This window comes from Leguminivora glycinivorella, chromosome 5 (genome assembly GCF_023078275.1).
Source record: "Leguminivora glycinivorella isolate SPB_JAAS2020 chromosome 5, LegGlyc_1.1, whole genome shotgun sequence".
Taxonomy (NCBI): Eukaryota; Metazoa; Arthropoda; class Insecta; order Lepidoptera; family Tortricidae; genus Leguminivora; species Leguminivora glycinivorella.
Window position 1 is genome coordinate 13,386,774 of NC_062975.1, and position 18,776 is coordinate 13,405,549.

Sequence of the window (18,776 nt, forward strand, 5' to 3'; positions counted from 1 at the left end):
AAATCTGTGCACGACCCTTTAAATGACGAATAACAGTTCGGGAGTAGAAAAAGGATTTTTTTCAGATAATTTCCAGGGAATTGCAGCGAGCATAGCTGCAATTCCCTGGAAATTATCTGCGAGTGATGAAAAGCACTCCTGGCCGATTGACGAGTTTTAGGAGGTTATCGGAATGATCGGGAACATGACAGTCGGCTGATAGTTTTGGTTCCGATTGAGCAGTGAACACAGGTAAATCGTCTTCTAATGTGTCTTTCATCTGTTGTGATTCTGTGTCATAAGAAGGAATATTACGGGTAATATTTTCTTTTCCAGTTTCCGTGACCATTTTCACAAATAAACGTTCACGGCCTTTTATTTTCCTAAAACAAGCATTTATAATAATTAATGTTGACACCTTAACCATGAAAAGCGTATTAACTCATAAATTATTCATTTTTAAGAAAAATAGCAATTTAAAAAATATGCTATAAATTTAATTGTGTTCTATAGTCATAACACGGTTTTAGGTAACTTAAAGGGGGGATCTAGCCCTACTAATTGAAAAGAAAATAAACTTTAAATTATGATTTGCAAAACTGATGCAATTCAAAATCAAAAACTCAAACATGAAAAAATAAAACCGCCTTCAAAAATAAGCGCGTTACAAAACACGGAGAAACTAAAAAGCCAAAAATAATAAACCTTTCAATTCAGATTTCTTATCGTATTGCAATAAGCTAAACATCCAAATTATAAACAAATCAATTATTTTTGTAGTCGGTACCAGACCTGTTCGTCGCCTTGCTATTGCCTGTTTGCCCCATCCAACCATACACAGGCTGGTACCGACTCCAAAAATAATTGATTTGTTTATAATTTGGATGTTTAGCTTATTGCAATACGATAAGAAATCTGAATTGAAAGGTTTATTATTTTTGGCTTTTTAGTTTCTCCGTGTTTTGTAACGCGCTTATTTTTGAAGGTGGTTTTATTTTTTGTTAAAAAGTTTATTTATTTGTTGATTTTTAGTGGTTCCTAGTGATATTATATGTATCAGTCTGAATACATGTACAGTAGTGAAATAATTATCCTTTAACTCCTAACCATTGAGGAGTTGACCTTCCATCATCAGCTCAGCCACATAAAATTATTACCATCAGACGTAAATACTGGTGTACCTTTGAAAAATAGACTAAAAACATTACATGTGCCTATAACATTTGAAGAGTTCCCTCGATTTCTCCAGGATCCCATCATCAGACCCTGACTTGGTGCCAATGGGACCATCTCGGGGTTATACCGGTTCGATCAAAAAAAAATTTTGAAAATCGGTCCACGATTCTCGGAGATATCGAATAACATACATACAAAAAAAAATAAAAAAAAAAAAAAAAAAACATATATATCCGTGATGTCGTAGTTTCAATTAGTTACTTTTTGGTTCGGTTTTATTATTAGTGTCACTAGTCAAACAACCGGGATGGATAACCTTAAGAGCTGGACGGGAATAGACGCTGCCGCGCTAGGCAGAAGTACTGAAAATAAAGAGGAGTTCTGGACTATGGTAATCGATATCGAAAGAGAATATGGCATCTAAAGCAGATGTCAAACTTGTTTGTAAGGAATAGCGCGATTCTTGTCCCCTACACTCCATGTTGTCTGTGATCGCGTGTCCAACTGTCCACAGTGTCTTAAACAGTTATTCTTAATTTACTACAGGCAATATTCTCACCTGAGAACGTTCCCTAGAACAGGGTGCGTAGCCGAATAGCACAAACGCTCACGAAACGAAACGCTCGTAGATATCTATCTCTATCGCTCTTGCGTATTGATGCGACAGAGCCAGACTACTAGCTACTATTCGGCTACGGCACCTGTTACTGTAAGTCACCAACTTGCCTGTAAGTAGTAGCGTGCGTCTTGTCCCCTACACAGCAGCGGGCCTCCTGAGTCGCCCGCGCAAGAGTCGCGGCGCCCGCGTCCCGCGCATACCATGTTGTCAGTGATCGCGTACTGCCAGTACGAGCGCCGGCACACGCCTTGCTGAATAGTTGAAACCTGGCAAAGGATAACTTAACTATAAAACTAAGAAGGTGACAGTGCACGATGCACTATTTACTATCATTCCCCGTAGCCGAATGGCATTTATACCACGCGAAACGCCGCATAAATGTAGTCTGGCTCTATCGCGCCATTACGCAAGACCGATCGAGATACGAAAGAGATATTATCGTGAGCGTTTCGTGGGCGTTTGTGCATTCGGCTACGCACACTGAAAATCAGTAAAACGATTTCTTTTCAGCTGACTATCAGGCCTGTAGGCAAGAGTATATTGTATCTTCACGTTCCCGTTCACGTTCCGTGGAGTATTGGGATACGTAACTGTGTGTCGCAGCACAAGGGACACAACTAAGTACAGTCTGACCAGAAAGAGTAGAAATTAAAAAGTGGCAGCATTTTAGTATCATCCCTTTCAAATCAACATGTTTGAGAAAACGGGACGGCACTACTATGCTGCCACTTTTTAATTTATAATCTTTTTGATCAGACTATATATATATACGCTACGGAGCATGAAGGAAAGTACTGTTGACTACCCTCTAAAGTCAGGTAGTCTTTCACCGTCCGTCTTTCACCATATTCACCATTTAAAAGTTCATTACACGAAACAAAAGCAATTATTTTCATATGTATTTTCCTTTTTATTCATACTTTGATATTCAGGAATACTCATACGCATTAAATAATTCTTACGAATACATAGCTCGCAATTTGTTGGTAAACCTGCGCATCATATATACCCCTCAAAATTACAGCTCCAACATGTCAGAACTTAAAAACTTTGTTATTTTACTCTCGTATTCTGTGGCCTGACATAATTTCTAAGCAGCCGAAATTTCCATAAAGTGGAGTATTCCAACTTTGCACTTGAAAGTTTTACCACGACTGTCTCAACACAAAATTATATGCATTTGTATCAGTTATTGCGTGTCAGATTGGCACAAGAAAAAACTGATTGTAACATACATTCAACTGTTTTTTGGCTCTCTTCCACTTAAATTCCAAATCCAATGTTTCTTTTGTTTTGGCAGAGTACACGTATTTGCTCGGCTAATACATACCAGACATTCGTTTTTATTGTTAATGAGTTTTATGAATGCATTTCCACTACAGCATTATAGAGCTACAACAAAAAAACTGCAAGATAGTTGATAGTCCATGATGCACTATAGTTATTTGTTATACAACCCCGGGCAAAGCTGTATTTTAACGCCGAGTGTGGAATTGAAAAACGAGCAAGTGTAAGGATTCTATAGTTAAACCACGAGCGAAGCGAGTGGTTCGAGAATAGAATCCTGAACATGCGAGTTTTTTAACAAACGAAAAGTAAAATACATTTGCACCCTAGTGTAACACAAAACTTTTCCCCTCATTATAGCGAGGAAAGTACAACGCAAAAAACGCGTTTATCACGGCTTCCAGTAGTTCTACAGGTGGTAAATCATCTTAATCACTAGCTTCACCCAGTTTTATCAATTTTAAAGCAGAAAATTTGACTATATTCAAGGTCAAATCACTTTATCCACTAGTGGATAAAATGCGTTTTTACCCGCTGGTATTAAAGGACAAAACACGTGTTTCCGAGCTAGTGAGGGGAAAAGGTTTTTTATTACTTTCGATATCGATCTTCCGACCTAGCCGAAGTAGCAATCGTTGATGCTAATACGTGAAGTTCGAAACGCAGTTTGGCTCTGTCGCTTCACTAACTGTAACACAGAACAGCGATAGGGAGAGTAAGCTACGATACGCTTACGAAGCGTAAGCGATTGTGACGTTGGCTAGGTACTTGGGATGCTAAGAAGAAGCCATTGCAAACACAAAGAGAAAAAGTGAAATTTTTCAGAAACTCAAGAAAGCAGCTTATTCTTGAATACGGATCTACTAATTGATATTTATTAATCTTTTATGTAAAAACATACACTTATAATCGTGATACAGATAGGCGTTTTTTAACAATTTCGTCATAACACTCAATGTGTCATTTGGCCCAATTTTTTTTCAAAGGTGTCCATCCCTTTTTTTTTGGATTTGGAAATTTTTATGCGGTTTCCACTCAGAATCGCGAACTCTTTCAATCCTAATAGGACAAAAAAGTGTCCAGGGGTATTTTCCCATTCCGTTACCATTTTTTCATACATTTTGTAAGGCGGTAACGGAATGGAAGGGTTGAAAAATGTATGAAATCTTGTATATTTTTTTCTCCTATCAGGATAGAAAGACCTCGGCGAATTCTGGTATGAATCGCGTAAAAATACCCATGTTACAAAAAAGTGGGGAGGACAACTTTGAAAAAAAAAGGCCCATTTTACATTAACCGAGCAATGTATGGTTGCGTCATTTGAATCGCTCATTAGGCGTGGAAAGCCATCTTGAAAGCTCTCGCTACGGTCTGGATTCAAGGGCGGCCATGCCGGAAATATTGAACCCTTAAGGTTCATATTACATTACATTTGAGTTGAAATTACATCGGTCTCACCATACTGACTAAAGTGACTAAACGCCGCACCGGTTATGCATATTTTTATACCGTGTTTAAACCTAACATTCTCAATAGAACAAAATAAATAGTTCTGTAAATACTAGGTGACATAAACCAATTCAAACGACTGTCAGGTTATCTGAATTGGAAAAAGTAATCTGAATAGCTTACAGTTCCCATTTGCTACGGGTTATGCAATATCCTCTAGCAATTTAGTTGTCTAACAGTGTACTCCATGCGCGGATCCAGGGGGGGGGTCATGGGGGTCATGACCCCCCCTGGAGCCCAAGTTGGCCATACAAATAGACCACGTGACCTACCCCTGGGGCCCCGGGCCTTTACCACGTGACCCCCCCCCCCTGGGCACGAAGCTGGATCCGCGCTTGGTGTACTCGTAATTAAAATTTGTGACGTGCGGTTTGGTTCAGTTTGCATAGAAATTTGTTTGGAAAGGTGGGGGATCCATTCTTCCTAAATACCTATGTACAAAATCAATGTTGTTGTTGATGAATGATAACTACTATTACTAGTAAAGTTAGTTCGTCTCTTCTTGTCCTGGGTAGTAGGAACGGTGATAAGAGTTGGCTTCTATGATCTCTTTTTATTTAAGGCCAAGGTGGTTTACCGTTTTTCCCCTAGTATGACGTAACAAGCAGATAAAATCGGCCACTTATCAGAAAGCACAATGATCATTTCTTGTATCGGTTACAGTATACCTAAACGGCCCTTGGTAACCTGAAGGTCACGAAATTATATTCATTTACGCAGAAAGTTACCTCAATATCCGTGCGTTTCTAGTAACGTATTCTATAACATCAAAAACTAAACTTATCGTATAGTCCGTTGCTTCTGGAAAGTTATGTATGAAAATATTGGCATAATTAATGGAAGATTTTTTTTGATTGGGATATGTACATTATAGGCCGAAGTTATTTTTCATCAACCCTCCCCATCTCTCCCCCCTCTGCGTCACCCCTCTTCCCCCCCTTAAATAGCCGAAAATGCGGTTTTTCGTGATTTCTGACAAAACCGTTGCAGATACAGAAAAAGCGTGTAGGAACAAAGTAATCCTTAATAAATTTACTACAAATCATTCATTGACACTTTGGTTCTAGCACTTATAGTTTTCGCGTGATCCATCACGAAAGTTGGTCCTTTGCTGCAATTTTCTTTAGTGAATGTTAAGTTTTCTCCCAAATTGCTTACGAAATCTGTTTGATATTACTAAAATATTATAAACTGAAAATGAATTTCAGAGGGAAAAATCACTACCATGGGTGGAACTTGAACTCACGGCATCTGGATTGAAACTCCAGGGCTCTACCAACAGCTACCAAAAGCTCATCCCCAGTCATCGATATACTATATGAATCAATGGTACTCCTAGCGACTACTACCGTGAAAATATTACGTCTTAAATAGTTACTGGAATTCCAAGACATATTGGAAATTCCACCCATGGTAGTGATTTTTCCCCCTTAATTTTATTTTAGTCATGGGTTACAATATTTTAGTCATATCAAACAAATTTCGACGATTTCGTAAGCATTTTGGGCGAAAACTTAACATTCATTAAAGAAAATTGCAGCAAAGGACCAACTTTCGTGACGGATCACGCGAAATCTATAAGTGCTAGAACCAAAGTGTTAATGAATGATTTGTAGTAAATTTATTAAGGATTACTTCGTTCCTACACGCTTTTCCTGTATCTTCAACAGTTTTGTCAGAAATCGAGAAAAACCGCATTTTCGGCACTTTAAGGGAGGGTAGAGGGGTGACGCAGAGGGGGGAGGAGTGGGGAGGGTTGATGAAAAATAACTTCAGTCTATAACGTACATATTTCAATTTAAAAAAACCTTCCATTAATTATGCCGTAATTTTAGCTAATTTCCCCCTACTAGTAAGGATTCTGCCCCTCAAGCCTTAGTACTATTACTGACACTCCGTGGCAGTCGACGATTTAATCACGCTCGACCTGTGAGTGACTTTATTGTTGTGTCGCACGGAAAATAAAAAGAGAAGGCAAATTTAATTAACTACGATGCGCCACCGAGCATCAACGATTGATCTTTTTGATATACGCCCTAATGTACACGTAGTTCTTATCTTCTGACCTGTGCTTCATGCAATATCCTAGTGCCGTGGACGTCAGTAGACCTCTTCTTGCCCCAGCCAAGGATTACGCAGCTAGTGTGTGGTGCCAGGGTCTGCTGCTCGCCCGGTAAACAGGCGATACCATGCCCCATATCCAAACGGGCGGGGCCGGGCAACCTAAAACAGATTTAGCAAAATTATTTTAGAAAAAATACTCGAGAAGATAACTTAAATATAGACTAGTATATTTTCTTGGTATAATTAATAATATAATATAATTAATAAGTAATATATTTTTCTGATAGAATACATTATAACAATCACGGAAAGGTGGTTCTTTTATTTTTATTTCGTATTATTTACTAATTATCTTTTTTAAGTGACCGAAATGTCGTTTGTGAAATTTAATGCAGATGAGGTGACAATGCCTTTGCGCGTGCTGAATGTAAGAAATTAGAAAACCATATCAATGCCGTTGTATGATCCATACGAAAGTTCAAGTCACAAATCAGTTTCGTTCTATTTCACACAGCAGCAAATCAAACCATTTATTGATAAATGAAGCTATTCTTCCAGTATGCCGGAGATGTCTTTCCACTCTATTAGTCGGTGCATAAATCCATTACTTGGTGTAACAAAGGAGTATCTTGCCATTTTATAGTTGCCATTTCCTTTGTTCCATTATAGGTTAAGCTATCCAAATAGGTCATAAGAGGGACTATAAATGTATAAATTCATAATTTAAGTATTTAGAACAAGAAAATGTGGCTTCGATTCGGATTTGATAGAATAAGGGTTCCTTTTGTACCTTTTTGGAACCCTAAATATGTTTTTTGTTGTTTTATTCATTTTTTTTTAGGGTTCCGTACAAAAAAAGGTAAAAAGCAAACCCTTATGAAGCAACTCTGTCTGTCTGTATTTATGTCACATTATTCTTCCTTAAATTAAAATTAGGTACTAGAACGTATTGTTTCATTACAATATACCTATAATATATGTCCCTGTCGTAATCAGAAGTAATTTATTGAGATATATTGCTGTAATCTGGATTCAATTTCTTTATAAGATTTTTTTATAATCGATGAGTCTGGTGAAAGTACAGAACATTTTTAAAATGTCGTATCGTTCTTTTTCCTACAAAATTTGCATTACATTCGCACCTCTTTTTATCTATCTATAATAAAACAAGAAACTGACTGACTGACAGGCTGACTGACGTTGATACGCAGAACCGAACCCACTGGTCCTAGATTTTCCAAATTTGGCACGTAGCTTCCGTATAAGGTGTAGAGGAGCACTAAGAAAGGATTTTTCAAAATTCACATTCTAAGGGGTGAAATGGGGGTCCAAAATTTAACGTTTGAATAAGATTCATTTTAGTACGCGGGCGAAGCCGCGGGAAAAAGCTAGTTACTGATAAATTAAAGTGCCATTGCCGCTAATTTCCTAGTTTATTTATAGTGGGTGTGCAAGTGTATTTTTATTGTCTCACCTTAGCATCGCGACATCGTTGACGACCGTGTCGGGGTCATACAGAGGATGTATGACAGCTTCAGTGACCCTCATTTCGAGTTCACCGCGGCTCCGCAGAAGCAAGTCGTGCTCTCCGAGACGTACGTAAAGTCGCTTCCGAACGCAGTGCGCCGCCGTCACTACCCATCGGAGCGATATGAGCGTACCTCCACAGAATGCTTCCTGTGAAAAAAATCATAACTGAAATTAGATGAATTTGAAAATACATCAAGGCATTTTCAGAATTTGGGTCTCCCCAATTAGCATAAGTTGCTAACAAAAATTAACTCGCTATCAGTTTTGTGACGACAATCAAGCATAAAATCTGTTTAAAAATTTACTTTTTTCACGTTCTGAATGTAGATTATCGCTTAAAGTTTATGTAATTAACACAATTAAAACAATATTTTTATTGAAATTTCATGCTTAATTATCGTCACAAAACAAAACTGATAGTGAGTTAATTTTTAGGGTTCCGTAGTCAACTAGGAACCCTTATAGTTTCGCCATGTCTGTCTGTCCGTCCGTCCGTCCGTCCGTCCGTCCGTCCGTCCGTCCGTCCGTCCGTCCGTCCGTCCGTCCGTCCGTCCGCGGATAATCTCAGTAACCGTTAGCACTAGAAAGCTGAAATTTGGTACCAATATGTATATCAATCACGCCGACAAAGTGCAAAAATAAAAAATGGGAAAAAATGTTTTATTAGGGTACCCCCCATACATGTAAAGTGGGGGCTGATTTTTTTTTCATTCGAACCCCGACGTGTGATATATTGTTGGATAGGTATTTAAAAATGAATAAGGGTTTACTAAGATCGTTTTTTGATAATATTAATATTTTCGGAAATAATCGCTCCTAAAGGAAAAAAAAGTGCGTCCCCCCCCTCTAACTTTTGAACCATATGTTCAAAAAATATGAAAAAAATCACAAAAGTAGAACTTTATAAAGACTTTCTAGGAAAATTGTTTTGAACTTGATAGGTTCAGTAGTTTTTGAGAAAAATACGGAAAACTACGGAACCCTACACTGAGCGTGGCCCGACACGCTCTTGACCGGTTTTGTTAACAACTTACGCTCATTGGGGGGTCCAAAATTCTGGAAATCCCCATCATAACCACCAGCTTTGGACCGCGACCCGATTCTTTAAGCATGAGGGCGCCGTAGGTGACAATAGTTGACGCTACGTGGCGATCGCAACTCAGTCTGGCTTACGAAACGCCTCAGCGATTGTGACGATGCTTTTGTAGCAAGGGACAGGTAGTGGCCATTTCTCAAAATTTTGCCACCGACAGGTGAAAGATTTGCTTTTTTTTAAATGTCGCATTTAAAAAAAAAAAATTGTAGGGATCGTTTGAATGCGTCTCAAACATTTCAAAAATGTCAAAGGCACCGATATCAATTAATTATTTTAGAAGTTATAATCGATTAAAATTCAGGTGAACGACATCATGATCAGGTGAAGGATAAATATACACAGGTTATCGACAACAGCAGCAGGTTAACGACAAATTAATACAAATTTGTATGACACATTTGACAAGTTAACGACAAGCGTCGCTAACCTGCGTCCGTAGTCGATCACCTGTAGTTTGGTGGTCATTCACCTGATATGGACGTCATTCACCTGCCCATCAGCATTATAATAGTTTTTAACCGCCGCCCAAATCTCAAGGAAGGGGGTCATTAATATTTTATACCCGACCTTTAAATAAAATTATAATATAATAGCTACTCTGAAGTATAATGAAGTGACTTCACTTCAAGCAATCACTTGCTTACTTACACGGTATTTAGACTATAATTAATATTTCATTTTTTAAAGGGGGCAAAAAACAAATGAAAAAATTAAAATATGTAAATAAATCACAGAAGAGTTACTTTTAATTATAAAAATATAAGGATACTCATTATTATTATTATCATAATACTCATATTCTAGATTATGTTTTAATACTCATTAATCATTACTTATTGATCCGATTGATCGCCCCTCGTAATGGTTCATCTGCCTTATGACAAGTGATCGACGTGTCGGTTTCCTGTCACTGAATCGTTCACCTGGCTTTATCGCACAGGTGAAGGACACACACCACAAAAAAGCAACAATCCTTTGAGAAATGCAGCCTAAACCGATATAACAGTAATACTTTTCTCATTTAACGCACAAAACAAATATTGAAGGTGTAAAAAAGTATTATTACGATTGTTAAATTTATCATTATTGTCATCACCCTGTCCCAAAATGTCGTTCACTTGCCTATTTTAGCCAGGTGAACGATGCACAGGTGACCGACAAAATGCCAGTTATTTCGCCAAAACTCAAAAAGTATTTGCCAAACGAACTAAATATTTAGGCACCTAAAAATAAGCAACAAAATACGAAACATATGTTACAGTTAATGCATTATCTCAAACAATAACCAGTTTATGATTGACAGAATAACGACTACTTACCCGTTACAAACTCCCGTTCGAGGTAATTAAAAATTTCTATTTTCTAATCACGGCGTAGTGAGCACGTGCCGTTGCTTACAGGTGATGGCCGATACTGGCGGCTTCGATTCATGTGGGGTGGGGCGGCAGAGGTGGAGTAGGGATCGCACAGTGCTTGCGAGTTTGTCTCGACAGGTCAACGACAAAAACGGCCGTGGACAAACTTTAAAGCCAAATAACTTGGAACATAAGTGTAATATTACTATCAGATACTCTAGTTTTAAAAGTTAAGGATATATGCAAATAAAATACAGCAATAAAGGTAAGTAAAGTTAATAATTTGTGTACTTTTAACAACTCGAAACATGAGTACTCCGCGTTGGGACACGGAAGGTGAACGACAAAACTTAGTTACAATTATTATTTATTTCATTAATATAAAATAAATCGATTTCAAAGCATCAGGCCTCTATGTAAAAACTGTCTTTTAATATGTATTGATAATTTATTTATGAAGATATTGTATACTAAAAAAAAAGTTCTAACATAAACGTACTGACAGGTGGGGGTGGCAAAATTTTGAGAAATGACCTAGTACAAAACACAATAACTCCGCTGCTTTATTGGAAGGATAATATCTTAGCTAGTGCAGGTGCATAGTGCATTTTTCGGCAGAATCCGCGTAACGATAACGATGAATGAATGGTTTGTGACCAACAGAGGCAAAAAAGAGTAGAAATCAAAAAGTAACATAGTAGTTTCGTCTTTATCAAAATATCGATATATGTATGAAAACGGCACTTCTTTTTCAGGCAGTAAATAACATTATTGTATCACATCCGCCACGGAGGTTATGCTACATCCGTACATAAAGGTATTCGACGAACATTCGTGACGGTGTCGTCATTTTCTTTGGATGGCGAGAGATTGCATCACAAATTTTCGCCGAATATCTACATTCGGATGCACCCTTTCATTTATCATGCGAGGCTGAGTATTAAGAGCAGATGAGCCATTTTTTTTTTTTCAAGTTGTCCATCCCACTTTTTGTAACATGGGTATTTTTTACGCGATTCATACTTAGAATCGCGAGGTCTTTCGTTCCTGATAGCAGAAAAAAATGTCCCAAGATATCCGTACATTTTCAAACCTTCCATTCCGTTACCGCCATACAAAATGTATGAAAAAATGGTAACGGAATGGGAAAAATCCTTGGGACACTAAAGAGCTCGCGACTCTGAGTGGAAACCACATAAAAAAATCCAAAAAAAAAAAGTGGGGTGGTCAACTTTGAAAAAAAATGGACCGTATCCTATACTCACCACCGTTAAGAGATTTGCCCGTATTAGCTTTACACCCTGTATATTGAAAATATTATTATGTGGAACAGTAAACATTCGGCTGATTTGGACAAATCGAACCAAACATGACCGGACATTTCTTTCTTTATAGGCGATTAGCCTAAAGTACGGACCCGAATACGCAATGAAAACGTCTGAAGGTACTCTTCAAGTAATATTTGGTCTACACTCAGAAAGTCTTTGTTTCTAGACCAAATGTCATTGTGTTTAATGTGTTTGTTCACATTTTCTCATATTAAAGCGCGTGGTTGGTTTTTGTGATAAACGCAGCGATGGCCGTATGGATGCATTAAAAATAGTTATTTGTTATACAAGGGGGCAAAGTTGTATTTTAACGCCGAGTGTGGAATTGAAAAACGAGCAAGTGAAAGGATTCTATAGTTGAACCACGAGCGAAGCGAGTGGTTCGAGAACAGAATCCTGAACTTGCGAGTTTTTAAAACACTAGAAGTAAAATAGATTTGCACCCGAGTGTAACACAAAACTTTTCCCCTCACTATAGCGAGGAAACTACAAGGCAAAAAATGCGTTTATCACTGCTTTCAGTAGTTCCACAGGTGGTAAATCATCTTTATTACTAGATTCACCTACTTTTATCAATTTTAAAGCAGTTAATTTGACTTTATTCAAGGTCAAATTACTTTACCCACTAGTGGATAAAATGCGTTTTTACCCGCTGGTATTAAAGGACAAAACACGTGTTTCCGAGCTAGTGAGGGGAAAAATACAATATTGTGTTTTGCGATTTACTGTTTACTTGAACTCACGCGTTCGACGCTTCGATTTTGGCCTAATTAATTATTAACGGTCGCGCGCGTATTATGTAACACACGCGTTTCCACATTATAATAAAATAAAAACCATCCAAGTGCGAGCTGTACTCGCGTTGTAAGTTCCGTACACCACAACAAGCGCTTAAGCGCCTCCTTTTTTGAAGGCACTTAAGTCATTTTGGCGAACTTCAAAAAAAAACGAAACAGAGATGAATTTATATGTAATATTCAAATGCGCTCACACAATTTCAAGAGATTTGGTAACTCCTTGCAGCGGCAGTGAGTGAAATTCGTAATTTGAGTTTTTTTTTCTTTTATGTCCGACTTACGCTTGACTGTAGATTTCTAATAGGTTTTCTTGTAATCTATAGATTGACGGCTCTCTCGTGTATTTTTTTGAAAATTTGACGCTTAGTAGTTTCGGAGACAAATTTTCTTAAATTACTTGAAAATTAGGTACTTACTAAAAATTGATTTTTTTTTTAAATACTTATAGCTCTTTCATTTGATATGTATTGTATATCACAATTAAGTTAAAAAAAAATGATTTTTAATTTTCACTTTTACCCCCTAAAATAAATTTTCTTAATTTAAATTACATGTCCATCTTTGGGTCACAGAATAACATATGTGTGACAATTTTCAACTTAATCTTTTCAGTAGTTTTGGAGAAAATTGGCTTTGACAGACGGACAGACAGACGCACGAGTGATCCTATAAAGTTTCCGTTTTTCCTGTTTGGGGTAAACGGAATCCTAAAAACGTACTTTAGCCCGTTGAGTGTTTTCTTTATTTAGCACAATTTGTAGTGTAACACAAATTTAGTTGTGAAGCTGAAATGTAGTGCTGAAGCGGCCACAGTTTTACGTCAACATAAATATTACCTATACCTGAATATTTTTGGGAGAGGGAAGCGGCCTGGAATATCTAAAATTCAATCTGTAGCAATTTTCTCAACGAGTGCGCGGTACAAATCCTATTTACGAGGCAAAGCAGTGTGGTAACCAGGAGTTTTTACAACGTTATTCGATATCATAAATTTCACGAAAAACTATGTAGTTTTTGTAGTGTATGTAGGATTGCACACAACACTTATTACGTCACTAGTTAAGGGTGCGTTTACACTGGGGACCGACGTAGTGCCTAGAACTGTTTTCCAACTAGGTGGCACCGAAACCACTGATTGATTAAGATGTCGAAATTTCTAAATTTAAGCGTAATGATGACCTGCTTTTGAAAAGTAACATAGTGGTGCCACGGTGACGTCGCCCGCGCCGCCGACCCCCCTGCGCCTGTCCTCAGCAATAGAAGCGCCAGTATGCGTCGCGCTCTCGACCGCTACTCTTGAAAAAGGTTCTCGGAATCGAAACATGTCGAACGCTATATCGACTTAATACGTGAGTAACCCGCTTAAAATATTTTTAAATATGTTTTAGTAACCGTTTGGGGGGCTGTACTTTTTCCTTACATTAGTCATTTTCCTTGACGATTACATGTAGTAATAGGTTAGCTTATCGCCCACACCACAATAGAACCCATACCCCATAGCCCATTTACGACACCCATGGGAGGTAAAGGGTAAAGCCAAAAACAATTTTAAAACCTTTTGACGCTAAGACACTGACAAATATCAAATTACATGACAAGCTCGGAATATTAACTACGTTACAAAGAGTTTTTATACCGTCTTTAACATGCAGTTCGGTACTGCCACGACCCGCACTACAAAGTCTATCGCCGTTCGCCACCGTGACTTCCAAGCTCGTATCCGGAACGAAGTCGTCAAGGATGTCCCTCCGGTTGCAGAAATGGCTCGACGCACCCGAGTCGACGTACCAGAAGTCCCTCTTCACGTCCACCGACAGCGCGCTCAGCATATTTGCCATATCTTTGGCAACGGGTCCTTTCGTCTTCCTGTTTTCTGGACAATTCTTGGAAATGTGACCCAGCTTTTTGCAGCGGTAACATTTTATCGTCTTTTCGTCACGTCGTTTCGCCACCATCACGGAACCACCGCCAGTGTCCGTTCCGTTGGTCCGGCGCTGATGTTCTTGTAATAGCTTTTGTTTTACCAGCTCGCTCGACAATTTCACACTGCAGTTCTCTAGCGCCATTATCAGTGGGTCGTAGTCGGATATGAGCCCACTTAACATGATCACAGCTAGGAACTCGTCGTTCAGCGGAGCTTCGATGTCGGTTAGTTGCTGTGCGACATCACATATCTTCGTAAGATACGATTCCATACTGGGACACTCTTGTAGTTTCATCCCAAATAACTGCCGCATTAAACCCAGTCTCCGGCAAAGACCCCTGTCTTCGTACGCAGCCTGAAGACTCACCCACGCCTCCCGTGCGGTAGTTGCGTTACGCACGTGCGTGATCACTGCAGGGTTTATAAGCTCAGACAGATGCGAGCCAGTGCTTTCTGTTGCTTCTTTTTATCTTCGCAATTAGGTTTCTTACCGTCATCGCTCTCGACGCACTCCCACAAATCTTCCTGGATCAGGATCATCTTGATCATGAATTTCCATGACCCGTAGTTCCCCATGCCATTTAGTTTTTCAATAGCTGGAACTATAGCCGCCCCCGAACTGGACGTCGCCATCTCGATTTTGGGATATCGTGCGCGTAACTTTTTGCGATATAAAGAACAACGCACACAAACACTCCACAGACGCTTTCTTTACATTAAAGCGACTGTAACCTAACGGTATGCTACCTTATTAGAGGAAAACCACTTTAATTAGGTAAAAGTGTGTTTATTCCGTGGATGACATAATAAGAGTGAAGTAGAACAGTCAAAAGTAATTTCAAAAATACGTTGCTATACAAACAACCAGTGGGTAATATCTATGATATAGAACATGTAGTTTACATAGGTTCCAACACAGTCGACCTGACATGACCACTTTCCGGGCGGCGCCGGTCTGCCGCCTATAATCCGCAGCATGCCGGGCACCCGCGCGCGCGCTGTTTCACGCCGCCCTAATCTGCCATATTCGAGTTTACGTCGGGTGTAACCCGAGAGTCTTCTGGGTAGTTTGTTGCCGTGTATCGCTTGTTAAATAGATATTGGTATCATTTAAATATCACTTACCTTATACCGGTTCAGTACGGCGACCTGCCACGGCCACTTCCCGGGCGGCGCCGGTCTGCCACCTATAATCCGCAGCATGCCGCGCAACCGCGCGCGCACTGTTTCACGCCGCCCTAATCTGCCACATTCGAGTTTCACGTCGGGTGTAACCCGAGAGTCTTCAGGGTGGATCGCTAGCGCTGGCGGTGGCATCGTTTCCACTACGTGTGAGTGCTTGTTGGGGGCGGTTTTTTCTGAGACAAAACATTAATATGGTTTTTATTTATCATGCTGTGAAAATGTGTCGTTGTTGTTATAAAAATTGTTTTTTTATGCCACGACGGTTGCAAAGAAGCATACGTTCCATGTTGTATGTAAGCTGTGACCGTCGTCTATGGATCCGATACGCAACCGACCTTTTAAATACTTGTAAACTACTTCTGTAGTGTGCAGAAAAAGACCTACACTGGAATATTTTCTTTTTTCATTATTATTTTTAAATGGTTTATTTTTTTATTTTCCATTCTATATCAATTATATCCAGTGGGATGAAGAGTGCTTCATTCCATAAATAACCATTACTCGTATTTAAAATGAATAGTGGAGTATTTAACTCGAGTAAAGGCAAATTTAATAAATCTTTACGAGAAAAATAAATCTACTATTTTATGATAAAAATCATAACATTCATAAAGATCTGAAGCTCTTGTTGTTATTTTGTATTAATCAAAATTTCTAATATCGTTTTGATTCTAGCAGTAGGTAGTTGGATTTATTTGCGCGGAAATAGATGCAAAATAAATTCTTCATTAGAAATCTATAAATGAGATTTTATCCGTGAAGAAATATTGATCAACATTCGTAAGGAATATTGATCAACATTCTACATAATATGTAAGTAGTATGTATATCATATTTCTTAGGTACGAAAAATTAATTAATTCCCTAAAAAGATTTGTAGAGGCGAGGACGGTCATTTGAAAACAGTTTCCTTCTTCAAACTAAATTTGGAAATCTGAATTACAATCAAACAATATTTGTCGGAATAGTTATTTGTTGTTTAACCGCACGTGCCAATATTGATACCCGAGCAAGCGAAAGATTCCAATATTGAAACATTTGAAACGCGAGCGTAGTCGAATTTCGAGCATTGTGAGGGTTTTAAGGTCTCATACGAAATGTTAAAAAATTCGCCGTGAACTATAGGCGTGGGCGAGGGCTGGTGTGAGTCGCACTGGGCCGTGTAAAGTTGCGTGCTCTTGTGTTGAAGGCCAAGACTCACTTTGGGTCATCAAAAGGATCGAATTTTATAGAGAGTTACTGTCAAAGTAAAATGTGTAATCACAGTGCATAGGCTGCCATCTCTCGACACAGGCATAAAACTTTGAACCTCAATTTTGACAATTTGGCCCATATTCTTAGCTTACTTGTTATGTGTTAAATGTCAAATATTAATATTAGCGCCAAAGGTGTATCGCCATCTAGGTCACCGTACCTTTTTCTGTATGGTTTTGAGGTACGTTTTTTTCTTAGATTTTATCTGTCTATACGGAGTTACATATGTCTTTGGTATTAAATTAAAAACTAGGTTAGGTAAAGTTAGAGTACCTATGTGCAAGTTCACCTGGGTCCTTGCGGCGCATGCGGCTGCGGATCCAGCGGTGGCAGAAACTGCCCTCCAGGTAACAGAGGGCGCTTTGCCGGATCACCTTCCGCCCACATAATGCCGACCGCCGGCAGTACCTGCATCAATAATTACCTACAGAATGTAATTTTTATCTCCGGAAAAATCTCATCCATTTTGGAAGATACAAGAGATTCAAGAGGCCCTTTACCAGTTGGCACACGGAAATCGAGTAAATTATTTTTACTATGTGCTACATAGCTACTTTTTTGTCGCAATTTGGTTCCGTTTGCAGATGGCGGATATCCTATTTTCAAAACTAATAAAGATATCAAAAAAATTGTTTCATGGGTCGACGAACACTTTAAAAGGGGATCAAAATAAGAAATAATCGAAAAATCGTGAAAAACACATAGCGATTTTTTAATTCGCACCGACAATAATTTGGTTACACAGCCATCTATTTATGTGTCTTACCTATGTCTTACCATTTCACACGACGTCAAGTAATGTACTTATGGATTTGGTACATGTTGAGATGTAAGTACGTATGTATGATTCTTTCTAGATAATTCTTTGCCATCCAACTAATAAAGACTGTTTTCAGTGTTGTATGTCGACGTGATGTCGACAGAGTAACATCCCTAGTGCGCAAACAGTTCAAGTTGATAATCAAAACCAAGTGCGACGTGCGGGTAGTTCGAAAAACTCGCGCGGCTGTCAGAAGGTGTTAATGTCATTTCAAGCCAGTCTTCTCCGAGACCACGGGGACAACGCCGTCCTTGAAACGTTGGAGGTCAGTTTAATCCGCGATTAAGTCCCGATTTTAAAAATAATTATGTGTAATAATGGTGAAAATTTAAATCAGTGTTAAGAAAGACTACTTTGTGCTAAAGTCGGCTTTCTTTGAGGGCAAAACGGATATGGTCTCGGGCAAAACGGTCACGGGCATTTTATACAGAAATAATATAACATGAGCTAAAGATATACATATTTTATTTGAAACTCATAGCAACAGTATTATTTTGCTAAAGCTTGAGTTAGTTTAGTTTTATCAAAGAGGATCAAGTTTATAGAGAGTTACTGTCAACTAGGGCTTCCAAATACCGGACATTCTCCAATACCGGTATTCATTCCGGTATTGGCGATTTCAATACCGGGATCCCGGGATCCCGGTATTGAAATCAGGAAAATATAAAAACCAAATAATTTGCTTAAAATAACAAATTTTATTCAAAATCTCGTTTGTTAATTTTCATGCATGTTATACTACAGCAGAATCTTGCTAATCCGACTTACAATTCTTACAAATGGGTCAAATCGATTACATTTCCAACTTAAAAAGTTTCGATTTTGACCCAAAACGGTTTTTCAAACTTATGTG

At 38.6% G+C, this 18,776-nt stretch overlaps 1 protein-coding gene across 2 annotated transcripts in view; it reads right to left on the reverse strand.

Moving 5' to 3' along the window:
• Positions 1-18,776, reverse strand: part of LOC125226587 (vitamin K-dependent protein C) — a 102,846-nt gene that overhangs the window by 22,237 nt on the left and 61,833 nt on the right. For both annotated transcript variants that reach the window (XM_048130590.1, XM_048130591.1), the window contains exons 7-11: positions 17,393-17,511; positions 15,790-16,022; positions 8,109-8,311; positions 6,637-6,793; positions 1,882-2,040 (exon numbers count right to left, since the gene is read on the reverse strand). In XM_048130590.1, the coding sequence (XP_047986547.1) occupies positions 1,882-2,040; positions 6,637-6,793; positions 8,109-8,311; positions 15,790-16,022; positions 17,393-17,511 (871 nt within the window). The remainder of the gene's footprint in view (positions 1-1,881; positions 2,041-6,636; positions 6,794-8,108; positions 8,312-15,789; positions 16,023-17,392; positions 17,512-18,776) is intronic.